This window comes from Halyomorpha halys, unplaced genomic scaffold (genome assembly GCF_000696795.3).
Source record: "Halyomorpha halys isolate HHAL.00 unplaced genomic scaffold, Hhal_1.1 Scaffold161.1, whole genome shotgun sequence".
NCBI classification, from domain to species: domain Eukaryota; kingdom Metazoa; phylum Arthropoda; class Insecta; order Hemiptera; family Pentatomidae; genus Halyomorpha; species Halyomorpha halys.
This window is the reverse complement of record NW_027105190.1, coordinates 922,208-948,864: the sequence shown is the minus strand read 5'-3', so window position 1 is coordinate 948,864 and position 26,657 is coordinate 922,208. Positions and strand designations below refer to the sequence as shown.

The window sequence follows — 26,657 nt, the reverse complement described above, 5'->3', positions numbered from 1 at the left end:
CTACCTAAGGGCAGTAACACACAGTGCTAATCCAAACAAACTAAAATGTTTGAGGTTTACAAACAAGTTGTAAATTAAGTCAATTAAAAAATATATATTTGTTTTTAATTATTTACAACTATATTAGTGGTATTTTTTTCAATGTGATTAAAATTAATAACTGTGATGGTGGAAAACATTTTCAGGTGATGTAAAAAGTAAATTAAAGGTGTGAAATAGCACTATTTATTTCAACATAGATTGCCTGAAGTCAGACGTATATTGTTTCGGTCGAAGACATTTATTTTTCAGTTAGTGTGGATGTGCAGCTAAGATTGTAGTAAATATAACCAGCATTCTCAAATTAACTGAAAACCAGAATTTTTAGAACATAGGTTTAAAATATATGCTAACAGCCAATAGCTATAGAGTAAAATTTAAAGGTAAAAGTTAAGTAAATATCATAGATGTTATTACTCTTGAAAAGATTTCTTTTTTTGAAAAAGTACTGAAAGAAGTGTACCTTTGAAAAATATTTTTACACAGGATATGTCTGTGCACCTAAAATTGTTTTAGGAAATACCAGTAATTGTTCATGAGACCAGCAAGTTCTTTCTTTGAGTCAAACAACAAGATCATAGGCAAGGATCATAGGAATCAATTCATATATTCAAGAAGTTAAAAGTATTATAGTTTAAGAACAAAAGTGGGTAATTTATTTTAACCACTTTTGGGTATTATTGAATAATATTTGGTACTTTAGGTGAAACATTATAATCTATAGCAAACCTGAAACAAGTAAGGGTTGTCCTTTGTAAGGTGTAGGTTTTATTTATCTAGCAACAGGTAACTAAAAAGAGCATAGATAGATACTACTGACTATTGGTAATCAAAGTTGTGCTGTACTCTCAATGTATTAAAAATGAGTCAGCTTGTACTATTACAAAACTGTTTCCTTTTTTTGGGGAGTGAGAAGATAGACAAGGGATATGAAAATTAAGATTGTCTCTCTAGCAAACTCCCAGTTCTGATTCAGCTAATAGACAATTGTGTTCAAATATCCAAAACTTCCCTGGAATAACATATAACTTATGTGTATTAAATTTAAGTATTTTATATTATATATATTTAGAGATTAATTTAGTGAAAACGTTAAGTAATATAAACATTAAGGTAAATGTACCTATAAAAATTTAATCCACCAATAAAAAATTTTTTTTTTAGATTTTTCAAAATTCCAACTTCCAACTCATTTTTTAAACAAAAACTTTCCTTTTTTAATTAAAATTTAAAGGAATTTTGGATTATAGAAGAGACCAGATTAGTGAGCATGCACTGTAAGTACAAAAAATGAAATTTTAATATAAGCTGAATCAAATAAAATATATAAATAAATAAAAAGTTAATGAGCTACGATTAAAAAAAAAAAAAGCAAAGAGTCTAAAATATATATATTAATTAAAATTAATAGTTATTTCTTAATAATTACGAAATAAGCAATTAGAGTTTGTATATTATATTGTTATAGCACCATTTTGAAAAACATGTAGCAGCATAAGTACCATATCTAGGCAATTTGCATTAGTTTATTGGTTAGTTTAAATTTTGAGTATTTTATTTGTTTTTTAAATACAAATTACCAAATAAAAATATAATTAGAAAAACTTACTCTTTTTCGTCCCAGCTACAATGTTATCAGAGAAGAGAGGTTGTCCTTCTCCAACTCTGTTTCTTGCTGAAACTTTGAACTCATATGAGACACCTTTCTTAAGACTAGATGTTGCAATATGCAATTCTTTAGTGGAACCAATCTTGATCCAGGAATTTCCAGCTTCTTTTCTTTCTACAAGGTAATCAAGAATTGGAGTGCCACCATCTGAGAATGGTACTCCCCACGAGAGAGTACAGGAAGTATCAGTCATACCGGATATTTCTAATGGCCCTTCAGGTGCTGATGGTAAACCTGTGAATGAGCATAAGAAATTTGATAATAGGTAAGAATTAAGAGTGAAAATGTATTTGCACAAATACTACAGTTATCACTTGTTAAAAGTTAAGATGTTACTTTAAATAAAAAAAAAATGTTTTCGATCATTCTTTACCAGAATCCAAGAACAAAGAAAAATTGGATGAAGTTCATATCTTTACCCAACTAAATCCAAATCGTCAACATAATCAAACATAGGTAATTTATTCTCCAGGGTTAAAACTTCCAAATGGCATCCATGAAAATTATGAACAGCAGAGGGCTCAGGTTATCGCCTTGTTTAACTTAATTATAAAAATAAACTACAATTTATTAGTGGCAAATAGATTTACAAGCCATATTAAAACTTATGTAAAGATGATGAATTAAACACAACTTCTATTCAAATATTTTGGAAAGAGAAACTAGTTCAGTTTCACCGGAATCCGCCAATTAACAGTTTCGATTAATTTCCTCGGTTTAAAAAGATATGTCAAGAACGAAAGAATTAGACTTAATTCTTTACAATACATTGGAAGGAACAACATTCTCCAGCAGATGTTCTCATTTTGTATTTAAAGAAATTATGATTTTTCCAAGTTTCAGAAAAATAAATTTTGAGTACATAGATTTCTATAAAAAAAAAAAAAAATCTGAAACCATTTATTAAAACATATGTAATTACCATATTTGGACTGTACTCTGACAGATTCACTTTCTGCTGGTTCTGAAATGCCAACTGGATTCTGAGCAAATATCCTAAACATATATTCTGCATTCGTTAATAGCCTCTGTACAGAGTATGATCTCGAATCTCTTTCAATATCAGCAACCTTTAGAACAAAATTATATAAATCAAATTGTAAAAAGCAATACAAATTAATTTAATTATTGTCGACAAGAAACTATAACACATTTTATAAGCTTAGTATTAATGTAATAGATATATTTCATTAAAATAATATGAATCTGTGAATTATTAATGAATTATGAGTAAAAATAATTTAAATCTTATAAATTGGAGTTCTGCTGGGCATATTCACCACAAGATTGTATGAAGCCATTGAAATAGCTCACATCACATTTACTAAATGTATTTTTTATTTAATATAGTTGTAAATTTTAATAAATTAATTTTTAAAATGCTAGACAATTGAAGGACTTCCTCTAAAATGGTTATAAATATGACATTTAATAGAAATTCAGCATAAAAAGCTTCTTTCTGAACTATTATGGGCCAAAAATGAAAATATATTATGGTCTAATATACAATGGCTTTTCTTTTCACTGAAAAGTTTAAAGAAATGATAGTAAGAACTTTTAAAGAGGGAGATCTTCATTTATTAAATCTTAAAGCAATATTTGTAATACATTTTTTTCAATAGAAAAGGATTGAAATAGTAGAAAAAAAAAGGTAAGCAATCTTACAATAAACAGTTTATTGTAAGAAATGATACCTTTGAAACAAATGAATTAAAGAAAATCAACTTAAAATATAACTTTCATTTATTGAAAATCAAATTTAAACAGATAAATATAGCGTACCTTTGTCCATATCTTCTTTGAGATTTCACATTTCTCCAATGAATATTTGGAAATATCAACCCCACCATCATCGGCAGGGGGTTGCCAGCAGACTGTCACTGATTCAGAATCAATATCTTTTATTTCTACTGACTGAGGACTGCTAGGTTTGTCTAAAATATTAAAGGTAAAATAAAGTTAAATCTCAGTACATCTAATAATCATACATGTGTAAAAATATATAAACCCTATTTATGCTTATTTTAATTTATTTTTCTATATCCTTCTGTTTATTTTGCTTTATAATGAATATAATATGCATTTAAAATAAATTTAACGTGTTTAGCTAAGTTTTTAGTAATTCTAGTGTATTGTCAGAAATGAATATCCTTATAATAGTGACCAATACTATTCACCTTCCACATCTTGAAAACTAATCACAGTCAAGGTTGAGAAATTATATACAAAGTGTACAACTTTTTAATAACGGACAAGTCTAAATACAACAAAACTGAAACAAATTATGTGAACACTTAATTACCCAAGACAAGCAATAGATAAAGCATAATCCACATTGTGGAAAGCTCAGAACATAGAGAGAGATTTTTCAACAGACATAAACCAATGGAATGTGTGATACACAATAACTAATTAAGAAATGAACATTTGTTACTTGTTTAGAATTCTGACATCAAGGAAAAAAATTGCTTAATTTGACCCGCTTATTTCATTTAAAAGTAACCAAAGTGTAATTATTGCATGAATATTAAAGTAGTGAATGATTTATTTCTTTACTAGAAGGAGAATTTTTGTTAAACAGTTTTAAACTTCAGTACTGACCTGAGTAATATTACTAAGAGTATATACCAAATCAATAATGAATTATCATTGTAATATTTCTAATGAAATAACAATAATAAAAAAAAATTAATCAACAGGGATATTCATGGTAAACTAAAATTCAAAGATGTGATTTGAAGATAGGGATTTGATTTTGCTTTAACCACATAAGTACAAGAGATGTAACCAATCTAACAGGAGTTTTATTACATATTCATGAAGAGGAGAAATTAATTTACTGGTAGGTAAAATAAAAAATTACAAATGATAATAAATCAATATGAATATTACTTGTTATGGCATCTTTTTATAATTACAATTTTCAATTTAAGAACAAAGAAGAAATTCTAAACAGAAAAATATAGGAGGAAATTTTGATTTCTATTTTCTTATTTCTCTTGTTAAATTAAACATAGATAAAGAAGATTAATTTTCATTGTATTAATCAACCTCTCTAGTCTTGAGAACCTAAATCAAAATTTCTGCTAAAACTTGACTAATTATTCGTAATGTATAAAAAAAAGAATCAATACTGATAATTATACTGAAACATACCTATCACTCTCAAGTTGAGATCAAGTGTGGCAGTTCCAGCAATGTTGGTAGCCTTCACTGTATAAATACCACTGTCTGTCCTCTCTGTAGAGTAAATTGCTATTGTTGTTGATTTTTCATCAACGTAACACTTTGTCCTTTTATCTTCTACCAGTGGTTTTCCACCCTTAGACCAACTCACTTCTGGTTTAGGATATCCTGAGTAGGTAATGACAGGTTTCCATTGACTAGCAATGCCCACTTGTACTGATAAATGGTCATCATCAACTGATATCATTGGAATATCTTGAAAAGTAATACATATATGTAGTGTTAAAGGTAAATTATATGGAAATAAAAATACTCACGCACACTTATAAATTTAAAATATATACTTTATAAATGTAAATTATTTGACAGAACAAAATTTATTATCTCAACCTAAAATAAACTAACTTAAATTTATTAAAAATATTAACTTCAACTCACTACTCAGAGATGGCCAGAAGATTTGACAGTACTACATAAAACAATTATGATTATTCAAAGTAGTATTCTTTTATAAGGTTTAATAAATGGTCATTATGTGGAGTTAGCACATGAGGAAAAGATTAAAAAAATATAGAAATATATTTCTGAATAGGATGGGAATATTATACTTATAAACTTACTCTGTCATTCTTTAGAATCTTACAGAAAAAAAAATACTCACAGAAAAGTATATTATTGTATTTATAAAAATTGAAAGGGGCTGATAGTAAATAAGAAGGGATAGAAGATTTTTCATATAAATTACAACAAAGAAACTTTGGCAACAAAAATGGGACATAACTGTTGGGTAGTGTTTGTCTAAAGTACTGTTATAATGGATAGCTTAGTAATTTAACAAAAATTTAACATTTTCTACCTCTAAGCAATATTTATTGATATTCCATCTTAGTTCATGATTTGAAAGAATCTTAATCAGAAATTTAAATGCAGGTATTTTTAGGATTCAGTGAATTTCATATAAAGATTAAAAAGTTTCTAACACTTCAATTCAGAAACTAAAATTGAGATTATGATTAAATTATTATAAAAAAGGTGTATCTTTATGAAAGCTGAAATTTCAAACACAAGCAAAACTAGTGATAAAAAAAAATCATAACTATTTTTAAAAAAATAAAATAAAAAATGACTACTTTTTCTTTACTATTAAGGAAAATAAATTAAATAGAAATATAACAATTCAGAATTAATGCACATTAATTTACCTTGGATAGTCAATTTACATCTTGTTTCAGCAGTTCCAGAATTATTAGTTGCTTTACATGAGTAAACACCTTCAGAAGTCTCAACACACTTTGAAATGGTAAGTTTTGCAACATTGTCCGTATAGCTAATAGCTTTAGTCTTTAATAGTTTTCCATCCTTAGACCTATTGTTTAAATAAAACAACATTATTAATTAGATAATAATTACAAATAAATGAATTTCTCTATAATTGATTTATGAGTAATCATAATTTTTAAAATGTTCTATTAAATAAATATTGCTTAAAAATGTAATAAATAAAAAGATTATGTATAGAAGCTGTCAAATTCTAAAATAATGCAACATAATAAATAGTCTCTAATAAATACAATAGTCATTTGATATAAGATAAAACAATTAAAATAACTAGTTTAATAATTGTAAAACAATGTAAAAATAAAATAATATTATTCCTTGAACAAAGTATTTTACTTACAATAGACTTGAATTTTTATTTATTAGAAAATATTACAATCAATCACATATGGAAATTAAAAAATAAAAATAAAATAATAGGATTATAATGTAATATTGAAAAATAAAATGAATAAAAAATAAGAACTCAAAAACCACATTTATACATATTTTCACTGAATCTGGAGACTATCAGGAGGAAACACGACAGGATTTCAGTAGGTGGCAACACCCTATGGCAGCTGTATCATTAGTGTTGAGACCAGCGCAGGCTGAGTAAGGGAACATAGGCCAAAGATAGAAATAAAATCCTATTGGGGAAGTAGCTGGGTCCAACCAGGCTTCTAAGTAATTATTTTTTACAAAAGTTCTCAGACCACTTCTGCTTTAATTTTTTAGGTAGATTACACTGATAAGTGATGCCTGAGAGAGATAGATTAAGGTGGAAAGGTTTTGTTGGAATATACTAACAATCTAATGGAAAATAATTTTAATAAAATTCAAATAAATTAATAATAAATACCATTTCACTTCAGGCTGAGGGAAACCAGAAATAACACATTCTAGTGTTACACTGGAGCCAAGACCAGCCGCTGTATCATTGAGAGGTTTACAAACAGTTGGGGCAGTCCCTCCTTTCGGCAACTGGATTTTAATATAGCGGCTAGAGTCTGATGTCTTGCCGCGACCAACTGAATTGACTGCACTAACCCGGAACATCATTTCATGACCAGTGACTAAGTTTGTTACTTTGTGGGTTGTGGAACTAATGTCTGTTATTTCATGCCATCTGAAGAAATAAAACAATAAAATAAGTATTGAGCAATGACTTAAGTTGAAAATTATAAACCAGCAGTTCAAAGAATTAAAATAAAACAGCAAAATTCCATGATAACATAAATTAACAATAAGAGATACAAAATTAAAATAAAAAAAAGTAATATTAATATAATTATTAAGTAAATAAGTTTTTTATTTCTTTTTATATTTTTCTTTGTTTTATTATGATTCTGAATGATTTAATATTAAACAGTTGTAAGAAGATAAAGTAGGAAAGTGAAATATCAAAGTTAAAAGGGAGTTTCAGAAGCATAAGCTAGGAAGGATTGTTTTTTAGTAAAGTTAAACAATCCTTTCTAGCTAGAAAAGGAATTAGAAGGAAATCAGAGGAATGTAATTTGATTTCATAGGAATTCATCTGATGGATTAAAACTTTAACCCTCTCTGCTGGAAACAGCAAAAAAAAAAAAAAATAATAATAATTAAAAATCAATTTTTGATCGATAAAAGCTAAGAATATAATTTAATTTCTATTTTGTTCTATAATATGAAAATGTAATTACGTGAGAAACTCTTCTTTATCATGATGTTCTAAAATGTAACATTTTATAGGACTGTTGCCATCAGATTTAGGTTCAGCCCAATGTAGCGTAATACTAGTATCGGTTATCTCAACAACATCTGGAATTCCAGGGGCATCAGGAACATCTGAAAACATTAATATAAGTTGAGGTTTTGGGTAAGATTTGAAAATTAAAAATAAATTTCTGATTCCAAAAACCGAACCTATTATGATCAGTGTCAGTTCAGCTGAAGCTTCCCCGACACTGTTCTTCAATTTGACAACATAACTTCCAACATCTGTGTCAACAACCTTCTTTATTGTTAGGGAAGCAGAATCTTCTTCAACTTTAGAAGATATCTGAAATATAAATAGGCAAGACTTAAAAGAAAGATACATAACTACAAGACATGTGGACAGGAAATAAATTACTTCATACTATAAAGTACTAGTCAAAAAGATAACAATGATGTTCATCAATGTGCAAAATATGCTATAATTATATTTGTTAATGATAATGTATTATAAGGTTGCATGAAAACAAAAAACAGAACAAAGTATCTTTGCCCCGATATATAGAAGTACTGTATTTTTTATATAAACTGTCTAGTAATTGTTAAAGAAAGTAAGTTTTATTATTTGATTTGTAAATGAAATAGTAGATGGCAACACTGCTCCTTTGGCATGGACCCTTTGTTTGGGTCAGTCATCCACAACAGTTTTTTTTATATATATGTATACATAAAACAAATAGGAGATGTAAATATATTCAAGCCAGTAAGATGGGTAACTACTTCTTATCACAATTATTTGAAACAAAATATTTAATAGGATAAATAATTGAAATATTAAAAAAATATATACAATTTAAATTAGCATTACCCTTTTGTTCGGTGTTATAACAGTTCCATTGACTGTCCATTCAGCAGTTGGTTTAGGAGTACCTGTGAATTTGACAACTATTTCCACATCCTCTCCTTTTTGTACTTTATATGTTTTTTCAGTAACTTGGATTTTAGGAGCAGTTTCAATAACTATTATGGAAAAAAATAAATCAATGATAATAAATAACAGAACTTTTTGAAATGTAATTACAGTAGAAAGAAAATTATTTTAACCTTCAATCTTTAGTTTAGTAGTTGTTTTTATATTCATTGCAATACAAGAGTAGTCTGACTGATCCTCCAAAGTAACTTTCTTTATTATAAGTTTATGTTTAGGTCCATCAGAAGAGATAATAAATTTATCTGATAGTTTGATTTCTTTCCCTTTCCTACAAGTAATAAATAAAAATAACAGTATAATATGTGATAGAGTCAGAAAATATAAAATAATAAAAAGCTTGAAAATATTAATAATTACTTGAGCCATTTAACTTCAACATCACTCCTGGACAGCTCAACAACAAACTCAGCATCTGACCCAATCGGCAACATGGTTACATCTGGTAATCTTGTAATAAATTCAACCTTCGGTTCTGAAATAAATTTATTATATTTAATGTAAAATCATAAGTAATTTACGTATAAGTAAATAGATTCAATTCAATGTTATTAGTTATAAGTATTAAATATTTACCTTGAACAGTGAGTTTAGCCTTAGATTTTTGATCTCCAACCTGACAGGTATAAACGCCTGCATCACTGTCTTTAGCTTGATATATTTTCAATCTTTGACGCTTTCCATCGATTGAGAGTTGAATATGCTCAGAGAACTGAATTTCTGTATCATCTTTAAACCATCGCACAAGCGCATCACCTTTTGTTAACTCAACTTCAAAGAGGGCCTTTTCCCCACGAGGAACTGTTGTGTCACTCAATGGGTTTAAAATTTCAGGAGGTAATTCTGAAACAAAACATCATATGTTTTGGAAAATGAACCTCTTTGTACTCTTATTGATACTTTGGAGATCAAACCAAATAATTAGAATAAAGAATTTTAATGATAACCTAATTAATACCCAAACCTGATCTTGGTTCAGAAATTAATTTTCATAATTGATTGAATTTATTTATTTTAACTCCTAAAGTTGAGTCAACTTCTGTTTGATTTTTTAATCTACATATTAGTAAGGTAATTAATAATTTAAGAGGGTAAGAAGCCACTATAATTAACTAATTGAGCTAATTTTAATTATATTAGCATGTGATTAACTAGTAATTATTGATGACTTCATAATTTTGTCAATAATGAAGCATTAATATGGTTCAGGTCCTGGTATGTAGCAAAAAAAAATCTTATTCACAAAAAATCCAAATAAAATAAAAATCCAATTGCTGGACTTCACCCTTTTTTAAAGTATCTAACGTAGATCACAACTTCATATTATTTTTAATGTACTTTTTAAATTACCATATTGTGTACACTCGCATGTAGTTTTTAGAATATTCATACAATTGAAGAGAGGCTTACTTTGGTATTGAAAGATATACTGACATAAAAAAATTTGTAATTATCTAATTAATAATCAGAGAAGCTTAAAAATATTAGGGACATGTGGCTCAACAGGAACACTGAGCCAGATAAGAATAATATTATTAAATACACACTAGAGACTTAGTGACATTTTTATACTCACTAAGTCGCATAAACATCATTGATAAATAGACTTTTTTCAAAAGTTTCTTGCTTACCAATTACTGTAACTTCAGCAGTACACTCTTCATCACCAAGACGACAGGTATATTCTCCTTCATCATGTACAGATGTACTCCTGATAAATAATTTATGAATAGGACCCCTCTTTTCAATTTCAATCTTATCTTTGAGAGGTTCGAGTGGCATGCCATCCTAAAATAAAATAAGAGCAGCTAAGAATCATTTATTTCTAAATTAATACAGTATTACTATTTACTCAGTTACTTTCAAAAGTAACCCTGTAACCTCATCAATAATGAACCTCAGTAGTTGACAAAAAAAAAAAAACTGTAAACAGCATCAAAATTCGAAATGGTATCTGCCATGTGTGGGTTTCCTCAGTGACTTTTGGGCTGATTTTTTAAAAAATTTTGCATCAAAATGAAAGATTACACAGCAATGATCCTTGACAGTCATCATATCGCTGCCAATTTTACAATTTTTTTTCAGCTTTGGTGTAATGAATCCAGAACACGTTTCTATTATTTAAAAATAAATGCAATTTGGTTTGGGTGCGGTCTATTAAAACTCAAATTGGTGTACTACTTTATTTACAATTTAAGTATATACCAATAAACTATTTGAGTTTTAATTGACCGCACCCGGACCAAATTCCATTTATTGATACACACGGTTAATCAGCATTCTTCCAGTTTCTATTATTTGTTTTTATTGATATAATAAATTTTAATTAAAATAATAAACCATTTTTCAATAATTTGCAATATATTTTTTTAAATTACTCTGTATCTGGATAAATCATATCATAGGGATGAATGAAACTACAATGCTGAGGAAAGTCCTTTTGGAAATTCTATTTGGGACACAAACAAAGAAGGGTGAGGTTATTGTACTCTGCGGCAGGTGATACTAAGAGTATAAGCATCAAAACTGGATCTTGACTGCTTAGAAATCAGCAGATGAAGACATGAAACGTGATGAGAATAAATAGTTTTTGGAGGTCAGAATTCTGTATGCTTTTAACTATTATGATATGTTAATAAAACAAAATATAATTTGAAAAAATTACAGAGCACTGAAATTTGGAAGAGTGAGTGGACATAAATTGAGGGAAGTGAATTTAGAAGGCAAATATTATTTTTAAACAGCAAAAAGTAAAATATAGAAAAAGAAGCTGGCTAATAAAAAAATTGAGACTTATATTCTGTTGGGAATATACATAGAAATGATTTTTGATCCTAAATGACAAATGTCCACAAATTAATAATAAGAACTGGATAATGTGCAAAAGAGCCCGAAATGTTGTTCAGGTGTAAAAAAGGAATAAATAAGTGAAAAAAGTGTGAAAATTAATTTCCTAAAAATAAATAAAATAAAGTTTTAACAAATAACCTCTTTGGAATTTAGTTGTAACAGTATAACTAATTATTTTATATTGAAAAAATTAATTTCTTGACTAGGGATGAAATTAAACTCAAATAAATTCAATACTAATTAAGATATTTAGCTTCATAAAATTTGCATTTACCTTTTCCCAGATCACGTTAGCAGCCTCTGAGGATATTTCAACTTCAAGAACAGCACATTCTTGTTCTTTGACCTCAAAATCTTCAAGTTTTCTTACAAAATCTGGTTTCACCTCTGAAAAATTAAAAAAATTGGGTAATTGAAATAAGCAGTTTCATTAAATCTGATTTTCTAATCTACTGGCATAAAAATTTTGTTTTTATTAAATTTAACTATACATTTTAAAAGAAATGAGCTGCAATAATTCTCATAGAAAATTTATTTTTCTTTTATAAAACATCGATAATAAACCAGTATACAGAATCTTCTTATGATGAACCATGGTACTAATGAAATAAACATTAAGTATTTGAAAACATTAAAATATTACTAACCTTGAACCTTGAGAGTCGTTGATGTTTTCTGATCTTTAACAGAGCATGTGTAAGTTCCTTTATCGGTTGCTAGAACTCGTTTAAAAACTAACATTTGTCTTCTGCCTTCTTGTACTAACTCTCTATGGTCCATGCCACTAAGTTCAACTCCATTATGATACCATGTTGTTGAAACAGTGTGTGATGTTTCACATTCAAGAGTTAATGGATAGCTCTCACGGCTCTCAGATTCTTTTGGTAAAGGCTTAGTGAAAGTACTGGAAATAATTAAGCAAATTTTAAGTTAAAAAGAAGATTTCAACATTAATACTTTAAAAAAAACTGAACATTATTTTCTAATTTCTTAAATAAAATATGGTCAGGTGCAAAAACTATCTAACCAAAATGTCATTGTCATCGGAATAGAAGATATTCAATAAGTGATAACTTCATATTATAAAATTATTTTTTAAGGAAATGCAATGCATTGACAGTTTTGATAAACTAATGAATTTAGTTTACACAAAACAACCAGACTAATTTCTAATCACTCATCTAGAATTTATTCTAGGCATAAAAATGATAAGAGTGGCATTAAAGTAATTAATTTTTCTATAATAACGTTTTTTAAGGAAAAAAACAAAAACAAATGAGGTGTTGCCATTGCAAAGACAGAAAGCCACAGAAAAGATTTTTAGAAGAGGGGCCAAAATTATTTATTAAACCTGTAAAACAAAATTTTATTTATTAAAAATCATGACTTACAAATCTGCAATTCTACCAATTGACTTAACTACTATTTTTTTCATATTATAAACACACAAAAATTTTATAATTTTTTACTTACTTTCTATTTCATGCCAGTGGCTCAATGATTAAATAATAGGCATTATTATTACATTAAAGATGATAGAATAAAGAAAAAAGGATACAGATAAATTGGTCAAAATTGAAAACTAAATTTATTAATTTTTTAATGCAACAAAGCAGTCTCTTTGCATGCCCTGCTTACCAAAAATAACTTTTTATTGGGAACAACCTGCATTGTAAAAACAATTTCCTATTATTCCAATCCAAATGTCCAGATAGGTGAATGCTTGTTGTGGAGTTTAGGGAAGGGTTTTATAAACAAAGACAAAGAGTATATGTTTCCGTTAATAGACACCACGACCAACCACCCCAAACAAAGGCTTCACATCAGAGGAGCAGTGTTTCCTTCTCTGCATCTGCTGAAACTTCTAATTTTTAACTTTATTGTCTATTCTTAATTTAAAGTTTTTCGTCCCTTGTAGATATCTTAGCAACCTCTTAACCGCTAGCCAGTGAATTTCTCTATGATCCAAGTTGAATTGAGAAAGCTTACTAATGGTGTACGCAATGCAAGACCTGGAACATTGAGCCAAGTGCAAGAATTATCCAATAGCCTCTGTATAAGTAGCTTCTGACACAGATGGTGAATCTTTGTAGTCATAACAGTCAGGACCTTTAACTCCAGAGATGTTAACCGGTTGGCATTCTGAACCTCTTCAGTACTGCTTCTGTGCATTCTTGTTGGGACAAGTAAATGCAATTGTCTTCCTCTTAAGCTCACAAATTTACTGATAGCCTTATCATCTTTCCCAATAATGACAAAGTAATCTATGTAAACCCCCAATATGACCTCCTTCTGGTCAATTTTTCCTTTAAACAAGCACAGATCTTTAATTAGATTCGCGAATCCAAGCCCATGCAAAATGCAAAATACTCTTCAGTTTCTGAAACCAGTTTCTTTCAGCCTGAGGTAATCCAAAGACTTTTCTTTAGACACAAGACCTTACCAGTCTTCTCACAACCAGGCGGCGGCTCCATATATACAGGTATATTGAGTTCAGAGTTGTTGATGGTTGATTTTCATCAACCAGATCCCATGATTTTCTGCAGCAAGGTTTTCGATGTTGAATACTGTGGCTTCCTTGTCCTTTGTGTTTTGATTTCGGTGGTTAGTCCTAAATAAAACCACAAAGCTTACGTATCCATAAATATACATAAATTATTCTCTTCACTTAAACCTTTTTTGCACTAAGCCAAGCTCTGCTACCAGTCTGTCGTGGTGTCTATTAACGCAAACATATACTCTCTGTCTTTGTTTATAAAACCCTCCCTAAATTCCACAACAATATTTACATGAATTTTAATGAAGTACAGAAGTTATAATAATAATATGGTTGAGCAATCCCATAGCTGATACTTCTTCTTTTTTTCATTTCCCTCAACCTACCCATTTTGGGCAGAGAGTTCAATGATAATAACACCAACAAATGTTATTCATATACCTCCATCATCAAGGTTAGACCTAACATAATCCTCCCACTTATGTCTTGGTCTACCTATTAGAAGTTTGTTGGTTCATTTTCATTCTGTTTAGATTTTACTATGAGATACATTCATTATTCAGCTAAAAAAATTAACCATGCCCATCTCCACTGTCACTTTTTTATTAATTCAATTAGTTATACAACATAAAGTTGATTTTCTTGATTATTCAGTTGACCCATATTTCTTTGGATCAAAAATTTTAGGCAAGACTTTATTTTTTGAAAACCTTAAGGCATTGTTCTTCTTTTGAGATATGAAATTGTTTTATCCTCATAAGAAACAGTATGCAGGATAGTTTCTTCTAAATTATAATTTTTAGGTTTCAGGAAAGTAGGCTTAAAATGAAAAATGTGACAGCAAAATTAATAAGAATTTTCTCCCTTTAGATATTTCTTATTTCACTTAAGTATAGTAAACTTTTAAATACTTAAACTTCTCTGAATATTTAAACATATTCTTTGTGATACCTATGTCACTGAAATAATCTTTAATAAAATTTTTGGTATATTTTAATTCATTTATTCTATAATTATCAAACTACAATAAAAATATGATTTCCAATACATATTGGACTAGTTTGTATATATATAATGCTCTTAATGCTTCTATAATTAACTGAGAAATTGATTTTAATAATTTCAGTTGATAAATGAATAACCACAAACACGCCATTGATCAAAAGATGTATACTTACACCCTTGCAACATCTATAGTGACTCTAGCTCCATGTGTTGCACTTCCTATTGGGTTACTGGCAACACATTTGTAATCCCCAGAGTCCTGTTCAGAATCGGCTTTTTCGATCTCAAGGAGGATCTGTTCACCATCAAACATTTCTGTGATTCTTGGAGAAGCTAGTAGTGTTTTATTGTTTCTGAAATATAATAAAATGTAATTCATCACTTTATGAATTTCAAAAAATGCAATAAGATTGTTAAAATAATAATTAGTATCAGAATGAGGGAGAGAAGAACATAGATTTATATTAATTTTCTGGATTTTTTTTTTATAGTAAATCTAATCAAGTTAAAGTTCTCAGAGTACTATGTTTTTTATATATCTTTGTTTCCTTTGTTTCTAGGTCCATATTTCTATTACATCGATCTTCGACTCTCTCTAAAAAAAACAGTGATTTACAACACAGACTAAATTACCTTAACCAAGTAATTGAGGGAATGGGATTGCCAATAACTTTAGCTGTTAATCTGATTGTGCCTTTTTCTTGAACTTTTTGTTCTTCGAATCTTTCAACAAATAATGGAGCTTGTGCATGTTTGAGTTCTGAAAGACAAATTCAACACAAATTACTTAGAGCAGTTTTTGACTATAAAATGAGTAATGTTTTACTAAAGGCTTACATCATAAACTAAACAGACATACATTATACAAAAAAAAAAAAAAAATTCATGCTAGGATTTCAGCACTATTTAATGCTAAAATATATATCTGGAAGATAATATATCTCTGAAATAAATTAAGGATAAATTTCATATAAACGCATACTATACCATCAAAAAACAACACTTTTATATAGGTTGGAAAAATAAAAAAACATTACATAGAGCTAAAAACTTGAAAATGCAAAACTCTGTAACAAATGATATGTCAAAAGATATGATTTGTTGAAAATAAAAATTAGAAAAAAAAATCACTCATATTTTTTTCTCAATGACTTAACTAAATCTCATGAATTTTAGATTACAAAATTTTTTTTATTGAAACATCTAATTGTGTATATTTTTTCAGCAATCTTTTTGAACAGTCTATTTGGGCCCATTTCTACTCAAGCATGAAGTAAGTCATTCAATTTTACTTCCAATGACTTTTGAATACATCTAATCATTCAGTTCTGGGTTTTCCTCAAATAACATCCAGAGAGAATTTTGAAGTCAAACCATTTTTTCATCCCTATCTTCCTCTAATAAATTTTATACAAATGCAAGTATTACTTTTATAAAATGTTCAACTTAGTACAGCTTAGTGTTGTGTTATAACTGATTTTTATTTGTTCATATATTTATTTATATTACAATTATGTCAACAAAAATAATGTAAAAATTATGAATATGATGTATTTACCAATAAATATTATTTTGAATTTCTTAAAATTAATAAAATATTTGAAATCCATAAAGCACATAAATAATATTGTATTACAAACAATTTATATTGGCATATTTTTATATTTATTTTAGTAATTTGCAGCAGATATTGACTTAGGTGAATCTCACATTGCAGATTTTGTAACGGTGTGAGTTTGCGCTTATAGCTGAATTTTTAAAAATACAAAGTTAAATTTATATTTCTATTAACTAGTATAATTAAACAATTTTAAGTATGGAGATGTTGACCACTGATAAAATGAAGCAGATTATGTTGGAGAGTGGTCAGAAATAAATCATGTAGTAAATAAGTTTTTACTGTTACACATTTTAGGGCTTCTCCAGTACTAAGAAAGAAAGGACTTAGGAATCCACAACAAAAGACTCCTTTTTGAATCTACATATCAATTTTGAACCTAATCCCATTAATCACAAAACAAACTATCAAAATTATATATATTAAAAAAAATTATAAATAATTAAAAAATTATATCTGACACAGTGTATCAGAAAAAACAAGGTAAATCAAGCCGCTGCAGTCATGATGCACTCCAACTCTCTTACCTACAAACAGCCCAATTGGTTATAACTGTCTTTAATATGTAAGTAGCTGTTTATTTATGGTTTTATAATTCTAACTTTCAGCATTGTTCACATTTATTTATATAACTTCTCCCTCTCTTGTCAGACCTCTTCTTACGGTTACATGTAGGATTATTATAATTTTAACTTTATTCAGTTTTGTAAAACTTCTAAATGTTTATGATTTTATAACTATCTATTTTGTTTTAATTAAGTCATATTTTCTCCATCATATTTCACTATATTTATTTTTCTCATATCTTCTTACATTCTTATATCTTCTCAAACTATAATTTATAACAAGGTGATGACTAAAGTTCTTTCAGTATTTTGACTCTAGTTGACATATTGTACATCCAGAATGAAAAAGGAACAACTGTAACTTTCTTATGTCAGAAATTTTGATGGCTGGACCTCTACCATCCCAAAGCACATCAAGCTATCAAATATAAGACCAAATAAATAAATAAACAAAAAAGATGTTCCACACAAACATTTTTTTAAAAGAAACGCTCAGTGGGCTTCTATGTACAACTTCCCAAATCCAAACATTTTGAATTGTGCCCCTTTCATTTTGGATGTGCAATGTATAGCATTAAAGAAAGATAAATAACGAAACTTAATGATCTTTTACTGCAAGAGTCTTTGGAATTAAACTGGATTTGGTGAATGAGACAATTCTTCCTTTTTAAAATAAAATAATTTATTTCATATAATCAGCAACAACGTTTCGGGAAATATCCCCCCCATCTTCAGGTTGCAGATAAAAATAATCTATATATAACATATAATTATCTCCTTAATTGTCATTCTTGCTAATATATAATAATATTAATGTCATTTAATAAATAAAAACTATTTAACTGTTAATAGTCATACATTTTAGGAGAATAATTAACTTCCTGAGGTATTTATTTATATCTGGAGGAAGGTATTTATTCTCCTAAAATGTATGACTCATTGGAAATATCCCCATATTTCCCGAAACGTTGTTGCTGATTATATGAAATAAATTATTTTATTTGAAAAAGGAAGAATTGTGTCATTCACCAAATCCAGTTTAATAAATAGCTAACTGATTCCCATTAGAAAAATAGACATATAAATAATAAACAAAATATACAAACACTGAAAATTTCTATAAGAAAGTAAATCTACTTTTTTTTTAAGTATATATCCCACGTTAAAATATAAACATTAGGAAAATATAATGGCTCTAGTACCTCATGGAATAGTAATAACTTTATAATATTATTCAAAATCCTAATTTATCAAAGAACCTGGAAAGTGTTCTGCCTAACAATAAAATAAGCATGAAAAATGATCAAACATAACAAACGCTTTTTGACTATACTTTCCCAACAAAATAAATACACATTTTCGGCTGTCTGCAACTCCAGAAATATAAGGTCTAGGAACACGAAATTTTACTGAGATATCCCCTTATGCGATTTGAGAAAGTTTCTAAATCTTCATTGCAATTGGACAGTAGAAAGTGGAGGTACAACTCTTCAAAAATATCGTTTTTCTCAGTCAGAATCTCGATTTTGTTGTTCTTGTCGCGATTTGATTGGCCTACAGCTTAAACAGCTCAACTAAATGACTTGAAAATTTGCATAAATATGTATTTTGCACTCCTTAAGTGCCTATTATAACATTTGTGTCTATTCGGTTTCTTAAAAAATTTTTAGAAATAAAGCCTGTTTTTATTACAAATTTTGCCTTATAAAAAGTTTATTTATGAACCAATTGTGATAAAATTTTGCACGAGTATTTGTTCCATCATCTTTTATGATATCTCACATATTTTGAAGTGCTTTTACTTTTTGAAAAAGTTTAAGATTCAAAAATATTTAAAACATTTCATGAGTCAGTAATCATTAACATAACACCACACCCGTTGAGGTAAGTTTATTCCACCATATTTTTAATAAGAGTGAAACAGTTATTTTTATCAAAATATATGAAACTTATTGAAATGAAGTAAGTTTATTATTAAATTTGATTATCATTTAGACAGAAGTTTGATCGTTTTGACCCTGTTGATTGGAAAAGTCGGGAAGAAATGAGAGTAAACATTAATTTCTATGTTATTTCAAAGGCCATTTTGTGTTTAGGGAATTATTATTAGCTGCATCATCATTTATTTTGGTTAATTTTGTGCGACTATTGCATTCTGCGATCAGTTACAATGGTTTTTAATGAAATGAAGTGGAAAAACGTAAATTAATAAGATATGTTTTATTTTAATCAAGTGATTAAAAACGAGATTAAATTGAAACTCCTCCTCCCTCACTTGTAATAAAAGCATTAATTCATGACCACTGAGACATAGACTATTTAATCTAAACCTTTCAGCCCCTGAATGATATTTTATCCAGCGATTAAAAAAAACATTCGGACCCCTCCCTTCCAGTCGTGTTGTAATTAGAATTTCCCCCTGCAGTAAAAAAATGAGCAGTCATATAAAAGGACTGATATAAAAAAAGCTGGACTGGACAGCAAGGATGTTTGAATGAAAGTTAAGGCCAGGGTGTCTGAAGCAACTCCAGTTTCAGTTACAGTCAGTCTATTGATATTAATTTCGATGTTTACGTCGGTCATTGTCTACCAACAGACATCCCACTCGATTCTTGCTTCTATTTCTATAGTAAGAAGCTCAGAGGGAGGAATTTCGTTAATTTAAAAAAATCTCAGCCTATCATCATTTGTTTTCTACTATACGAGGCGGGAAGTGTCATGGACGTCGTCCTTGCTGTTCAGTAAATCCTCTTAAACTGAAGTGCTGAGTGCTGAAGCTACTTCCTGGAAAGAGAGCTAGGAGGAACAGAGTTCATAATGAAAAGATAAATTCCTATTTTTTACGTATTATTTGTTTTCTCTTAAACCATAATTTTTACTTATACATTACTACTAATACAAATAATAGTTTAAAAAAGTTCAAAAACTTGTAATGTGTGCCGTCCTTTAATGAAAAATAAAAAAATATAAAAAAAAGTTATATCTTCCAAAAAATAAACTCCATAGTAAAAATGCCCTCCCCCCCCAAAAAACTGGCTGTACTGCCAGTTAGGAACCTGGGCACCTAGCTTCTCCTTTTACCACCAACACTTTTAGCAGTGGATAATGGAAGCTAGCTTGGGTGGGGTGTCTGTCAGTGCTCAATAGTGTACCAAGGTATCAAGTATCAGTCAGAAGCAACTTGAATAGAGGCTATGAACTTTAGGCTCTGGTAAAATGTCAGCGATTGCCTTATCTATTGAGCAAGGTTACAACAGTGTTTTTTGGGAAATTTTTGTTTTTCCATTTAGATGATCAGAAAAAAAAATCGTGGAATGAAATAAATCTATACCTCTGAGGTAAAATACACTATGTTACATTTCCCAAACTTTGCAGGAGAGCAGTTTGAACATTTTTCCTCTAAACAAAATAAAATTAAACATAGTGCTTTTTTAAAGCATATAATTAAACACAATTGGTCTGTACCATAGAAATCTAAAGGGCCAGATTTACCCATTAGGTCTACTAGGTCTCACCTAGAGCCACATACTAAAAAAACAGACCAATTAGATGTTATGAAGAGGTAGAAGCAAAAACTTTCAGAACCTAGAAGCACCCAAATTTTAATCCCCACACTGATTATCTATGCCTCTGGGTAAAGAAAAACAGTTAAATTAAAATAATGCTAAATCAGTAAAAAAATGGACAGTGTCCTTTATTTCCTGTATATAGACACATTAGATGTTTTCTAGTTCCACCTTTTCAAAAAATCCTTGAGGCTTTATCAACGATTCAAACTCAATTTTGAAAGTAAATTGTTAAAGAATAGTACAAGATAGACCTTTTTTAAAATTAAAGGATCATACAAGATAGGATAGACCCAGAATTAATTTAACAAGGGACATTGAATGTTATTAGCATGCTATAAAATTTCTAAATTACATGCTAAATGAAATCATAATACAATACCAGAAGCTCTGCCCTTTTGTTCATTGTTCAATATTAGATTTGCTGTTTTACTGATAGTCCTATCAGGTCCTTTCAAACTTCTGGCTCCATGAGCTGTTTCTGCTTTCATTTGAACCAATGTTTTTAGTTGCTCATCGCAAGATACTTGAAGATGTCTTACTTCAAAAGAAGGGAATATTCCTGAAGAATTAGTCTGTGTTTCACATTCAACAGTTTCTGCAAGATCTGTCTCTGTTTCTGTAGTTTCAGTTTCTTTTGAAAAATATCCAGAAGAAGCAGATGCAGTCAATCTTTTAACCAAATCATCTATGATATTTTCCAGTCTATCAATTTTTTCTGTTATTTTTCCTACTACCTCTACTACTTGTTCCACCTTTTCATCAGGTTCTTGAACATATTGTATGGTTTCTTTCACAGATTTTATTTCATGGACCATCTTTTCAACAAGTTTTGTTTCTTCTCGAATCTGAGCTACACTTGAAGAAAAACCCGCTAATTCTTCTTCATCATCTCTCCTCAAGTCGACAACAGTATCTACTTCAGAGTTTACTGATAATTCTGGACTCAGAGTCAAATTAATATCTAAGTAAGCATTAAATGTTAGAAGCATTATTAATAAATATAGCATAGTAAAATATAACAAGTATTATTTAAAAGCTAACATTCTTTTTGAATTAATTGAAAATTAAAATTAGAAATGTGCAGGTTAATAAGCATTAAGCATACCATCAGTTGAGTCCCCTGATTTAGTAGCTGATGAAGAAAAAGACACATACTGATATCCTGAAAGTGATCAAATCTCTAATAACTTTTATATAAAGATAAGTAAGTTTAATTTGACTTCTGGCCCAAAAGCAAAAGAAAGTATCAATAAGCCAATAAGTAAAGAATTAATAATATTATTTGTTAATGAACAGTAAAGAAAAATTCAATCATCAATATTAAAACATATTAATTTCATTCAGAATTTTTTGAGTGAATGTATACAAAGAAAATGAGTCAATATCACTATCTATTTTGTACTTTTTTGCTATTGTCTAGGGATAAGAAACTAATCACAGAACGGCTGATTCTTCAATCCCCAAGGAACCTCAATTAAATAAAATATTTTCTAAACAAATTTTAAGAGCATGTAAAGTAAAATGAACATATAAATACTTTGACAATGAAAAAAAAAATATTAAAGAACTACAAATAATTTATAAATCCATGTTTTTGCATGACTTTACTCACCAAGAACATTGAGTTGGGCTGATGTTTCAACAGTACCACGCTTGTTGGTTGCTTTCAGGACATATTTACCAGCATCACTAGGTTTCACATCTCTCAAAGTAAGGGTGTAAGTATCACCACTAACTTCAGTTCCTTTCACAGGACTTGCATCTTTAAACCAAGTTACTTTGGGAGATGGTGACCCAGTAACTGTTGCACTCAAAATTATTCCTTCTCCCTCAGTTGCTGAAATATCCCTTAAAGGTTCTACAATAAAAGGACCCTCTTCACCTTTAGGTTTCAGCTAGAAGAAAATATGTCATATTTGAGTTAGATATAAATAAATATAAGGTAATAGAAATTCAAAAATAACTGAGATCCACAGATAATTTTGATTTCAAAAATGAGTTACAATGGTTTTTGATAGTCTTCGCGATACAGTCAAAACAATAGAAAATGAGCTTGAAAAGCTCAAAATCGCTTTTTAAGAATTTGGGTAATGTCAAAAAATGAGTTAGCAGGAGTGGTATTAAGCATAAGCAAGGTAATGGGACTAATAAATTATCCTTTTGAGGCCTAATTTTCATGTATATATATAACCTAACCGTAGATCCCAAAACATAAAGTTTATATTTTGACTATTGAAACTACACTCCCTCTGATTAATAAATACAGGCAGACCGCGTACCTATGTCTGGTTAGGTTCCTTGGAAAGTTACTCAAGTCGAATTCGACATTCATATGTGTATGTATACAAAAATGTGTATATAGGTTCCAATAAAGGTACATTTTTTAGCCTTTAGTTTATGTATATAAAGTATTTTATATAATGTGCACTCAATTTAAATAGCTTTATTTTTCATTCTAATCCATTTTAATAGAGTACTAAATTGATTTTTTTTTTCAAACAATGTAACTTTTAATTCCCTTTGACATGAAATGGTTCCTGATATAAATTGATTAAGGATGTAATTTCAAAACAACTAAAAATGCGATGAGGTAAAACAGCGACTATTTGTATTAACTATCACATTTTTAAAATTTTTTGTTTAACACATTTTTCCTTGTAACAGTTTAAGATTGTTTACAAAAAATATGCAAAATAGAAATACAGAATGAAATAGTCAACTTAAAAATCATTTAAAATGATAAATTGAGGAGCAAACATGGGAAAGATAGAAGCCACAGAACCAAACTTTTACGAGAGAGACCAAAAATTGTTCATGGCTTTTCTACATGAAAGGTCTGAATGCTAACTTTCTTTTCCACCAATAAAAAATAATACAAAAATTGATATTTAGTGACTTGCTGTCTTTCTCATGTCAAAGATTATATTTAAGCTTTTTATTATAATTTTTACATATAATATACTTTACCTTGAGAGTAATATCTAGTGTTGCTTCACCTTCTCTGTTCTTTGCTACAACAGTGTAAGTACCCTCTTCCTCTTTTGTAATCTTTTTTAGTGAAAGGGTACTGCTGTACATATGCATATCTGAAGAGGTAATTATAGTTTTCTTATGATCAATATTGATTTGTTTTCCTTTAAATGACCATATTATATCTGGCTCTGGCACAGCAACCAACCGAACCTCCAATTCAACATCTGAACCAATGGGAGCAACTTTTGCCTTAGGCTTCTTAGAAAATGTTGGAGGGATCCCTTCTAAGATATCAGCAAGGGATGATTCCCTAAAATAAGAAATGGGTAATTTACCGATGACAATAAAGGTTTATATTTGGATTACTCTTATAATTTTTAAATAAGAAGTATTTATTACCTTGATAAACTCCTACGAGACAAGCCACCAGTTTCTGATCCATGATCAGAGAGTGGAGTTTCAACAACTAGTTCGGTAGTACTAGAAGCGAATCCTGCTGCATTTTTCGCAACACATGTAAATGTTCCAGCATCTTCAGGGAATACCTCACTGATAATCAAAGTTGCTACATTGTCATCATCATAGAAAATCTGCAAAAGAAAGTAAAAAAAATTAATGAAATAAATATTGATGCCGAAGAAATATGGAATAAATCAATCTATGTTTAGTACCTGGAAGTCATGAGATGGTTTTATAATAGCTGTCTGTCTAAACCATGTTATTTGAGGACGAGGGTTTCCTACAACTTTACATTCAAATTGTACAGTTGCACCATCAGGTACATGTTTAGGTTGTAATTTTTCAACAAATTTAGGAGCATTGACTTCAGTGCCTGGTCCAGGTTCTGTAAAAGATTCAATTTATATTTAGATAGATTTATTATTCAGCTCAATTTATGGATCATTGTGAGGAAGGGTATAGTTTAATAACAGACTTAGTACAGATTAAGAATGAATAACTTTAAGGTTTTATAATCAACAAAAGAAAACAGAAATTTTCTTTAATAAGGTTGATTGATTTTAGTTATAGATTTAAGATTTATCCATTTTGTATATCCACTTGTATTTCTTAATTTGGTTGAATAAAAACTGTGATAACAAATACATTGTTCCAAAAAAAAAATAAATAAAAAATAATAATAATAACAGATGTAAAGCTGTGATTATGGGATTCTGTGTAAGACAACTATTTGTAGCAAATATGTTTTCAGACTAGCAATTTTTCTTTTTCCATAATTTAGTAAACAAACAGCATTTTATGTAAATAATGAAATTCATAAAGCACTTTTTAAATTTTTCATGTATATATATTGTAATATCCTCTTTTTTAGTAAATAGTATATTTTTATGTATAAAGGGTTTTTATTTTATATATTGTTTCAATATTGTTCATTTGCTTTGTTAAACAAAGAGGAAAGCTAACCAGTTTTGTTCAGTCAAATTTGGAGTGGAAAGATCGTTATTCAAAACAAAGAAGATGGCGGCATTTATCTTACCAAAAGTTCATTGAATCGCGGCCAAGTTGAGCAGATTGAAATATTTTAAAAGCTTTATTTTAACTTTCCATCATAATTGAAATTACAATATATTTAAGAAAAAATTGAAGTTAAGAATAAGTATTAAAGAAAATCATTCATTAAAGGAATCATTAGAAAAACTCAAAACCTTAGTGCTACAATTGATGTTGAGAACTAACACCTAGAGAAGGAGAAGGAAGAAAACTTGGTTTGGGAATTCGTTGCTTAGGTGCGGGCGGGGAATGATGTTTCCTGGATGAGGAGAGCCTCATTCATCTTTTGTCGAAGAGTCTCCCAAGAAGAAGAAGGGACTCTTGGTTTGGATCGCCTAGAGAGAGGACGTCCATCAGCTGAAAGAAGAGAGGTGACTGGAAGCCATTTTTGACTATTAGACAGAGCATTTTTGGGAAAGAAGACATCAAGAATCATCAACCATCATAAGAAGAGTATAAATTGGTTAGTTTTGTTTTACCTAAATTTAAATACATTGTAAAAATATATATATTAATTGTGATGTTAAAAATAAGTGTTCTGATTGCCTAGAAACCCACCCTGAGATTAAGAATCTATAATATTATATATAATAAAATACAAATTCTCATATCTATTTAATATTTAGTCTTTTCATTTAACCATTTCATATTCAAAATTATACTTTAGATCTGAGAATAACTGAAAACTATAAAGTTCCTTTTAATTTATTTTAAATAATTTTTTAATATCACAATATATATATGTGTATATATATATATATTGTAATACGCTCTTTTTTAGTAAATAGTATATTTGATGTATAAATGGTTTTTAATATGTTTGTATTTATATGTTTAGCAAATTTGTGTCAAATTATAGTGAAATGTGAATCAGTTTTTATCAAAATATAATTTTAATATGTTTGTATTTATATGTAAAGATGTTATTTGTAATAGTAATTATTGTATATGTATTTGTAAGCAGTTTGTAACAGAGGCAGTTTTTGACCAAATATTTATTTAAATGATAGAAGCCAAATTGATTCAGAATATATGAAAAAAAAAAATATATATTATTTTGAGCACAAAATAAATTTTTTTTTTACCTAGAGAGGAGGAGAAATGTAATATGCTCTTTTTGAGTAAATAATATATTTTGATGTATAAAGGGTTATTAATATGTTTTATTTTATGTAT

General features: G+C 28.8%; 1 protein-coding gene across 1 annotated transcript in view; it reads right to left on the bottom strand.

Annotated features, from left to right (window-relative positions):
• Positions 1-26,657, bottom strand: part of LOC106678791 (titin) — a gene marked incomplete in the record, with an annotated part of 234,754 nt that overhangs the window by 5,521 nt on the left and 202,576 nt on the right. Inside the window, 23 exon segments of the mRNA XM_067049221.1 lie at positions 1,649-1,942; positions 2,631-2,778; positions 3,491-3,642; positions 4,865-5,149; positions 6,097-6,260; positions 7,074-7,340; positions 7,894-8,038; positions 8,117-8,252; positions 8,775-8,926; positions 9,011-9,165; positions 9,255-9,369; positions 9,471-9,737; positions 10,526-10,682; positions 12,019-12,131; positions 12,392-12,648; positions 15,420-15,599; positions 15,880-16,006; positions 21,379-21,960; positions 22,105-22,161; positions 22,612-22,894; positions 23,967-24,282; positions 24,372-24,562; positions 24,644-24,816. Of these exon segments, the coding sequence (XP_066905322.1) occupies positions 1,649-1,942; positions 2,631-2,778; positions 3,491-3,642; positions 4,865-5,149; positions 6,097-6,260; positions 7,074-7,340; positions 7,894-8,038; positions 8,117-8,252; positions 8,775-8,926; positions 9,011-9,165; positions 9,255-9,369; positions 9,471-9,737; positions 10,526-10,682; positions 12,019-12,131; positions 12,392-12,648; positions 15,420-15,599; positions 15,880-16,006; positions 21,379-21,960; positions 22,105-22,161; positions 22,612-22,894; positions 23,967-24,282; positions 24,372-24,562; positions 24,644-24,816 (4,716 nt within the window).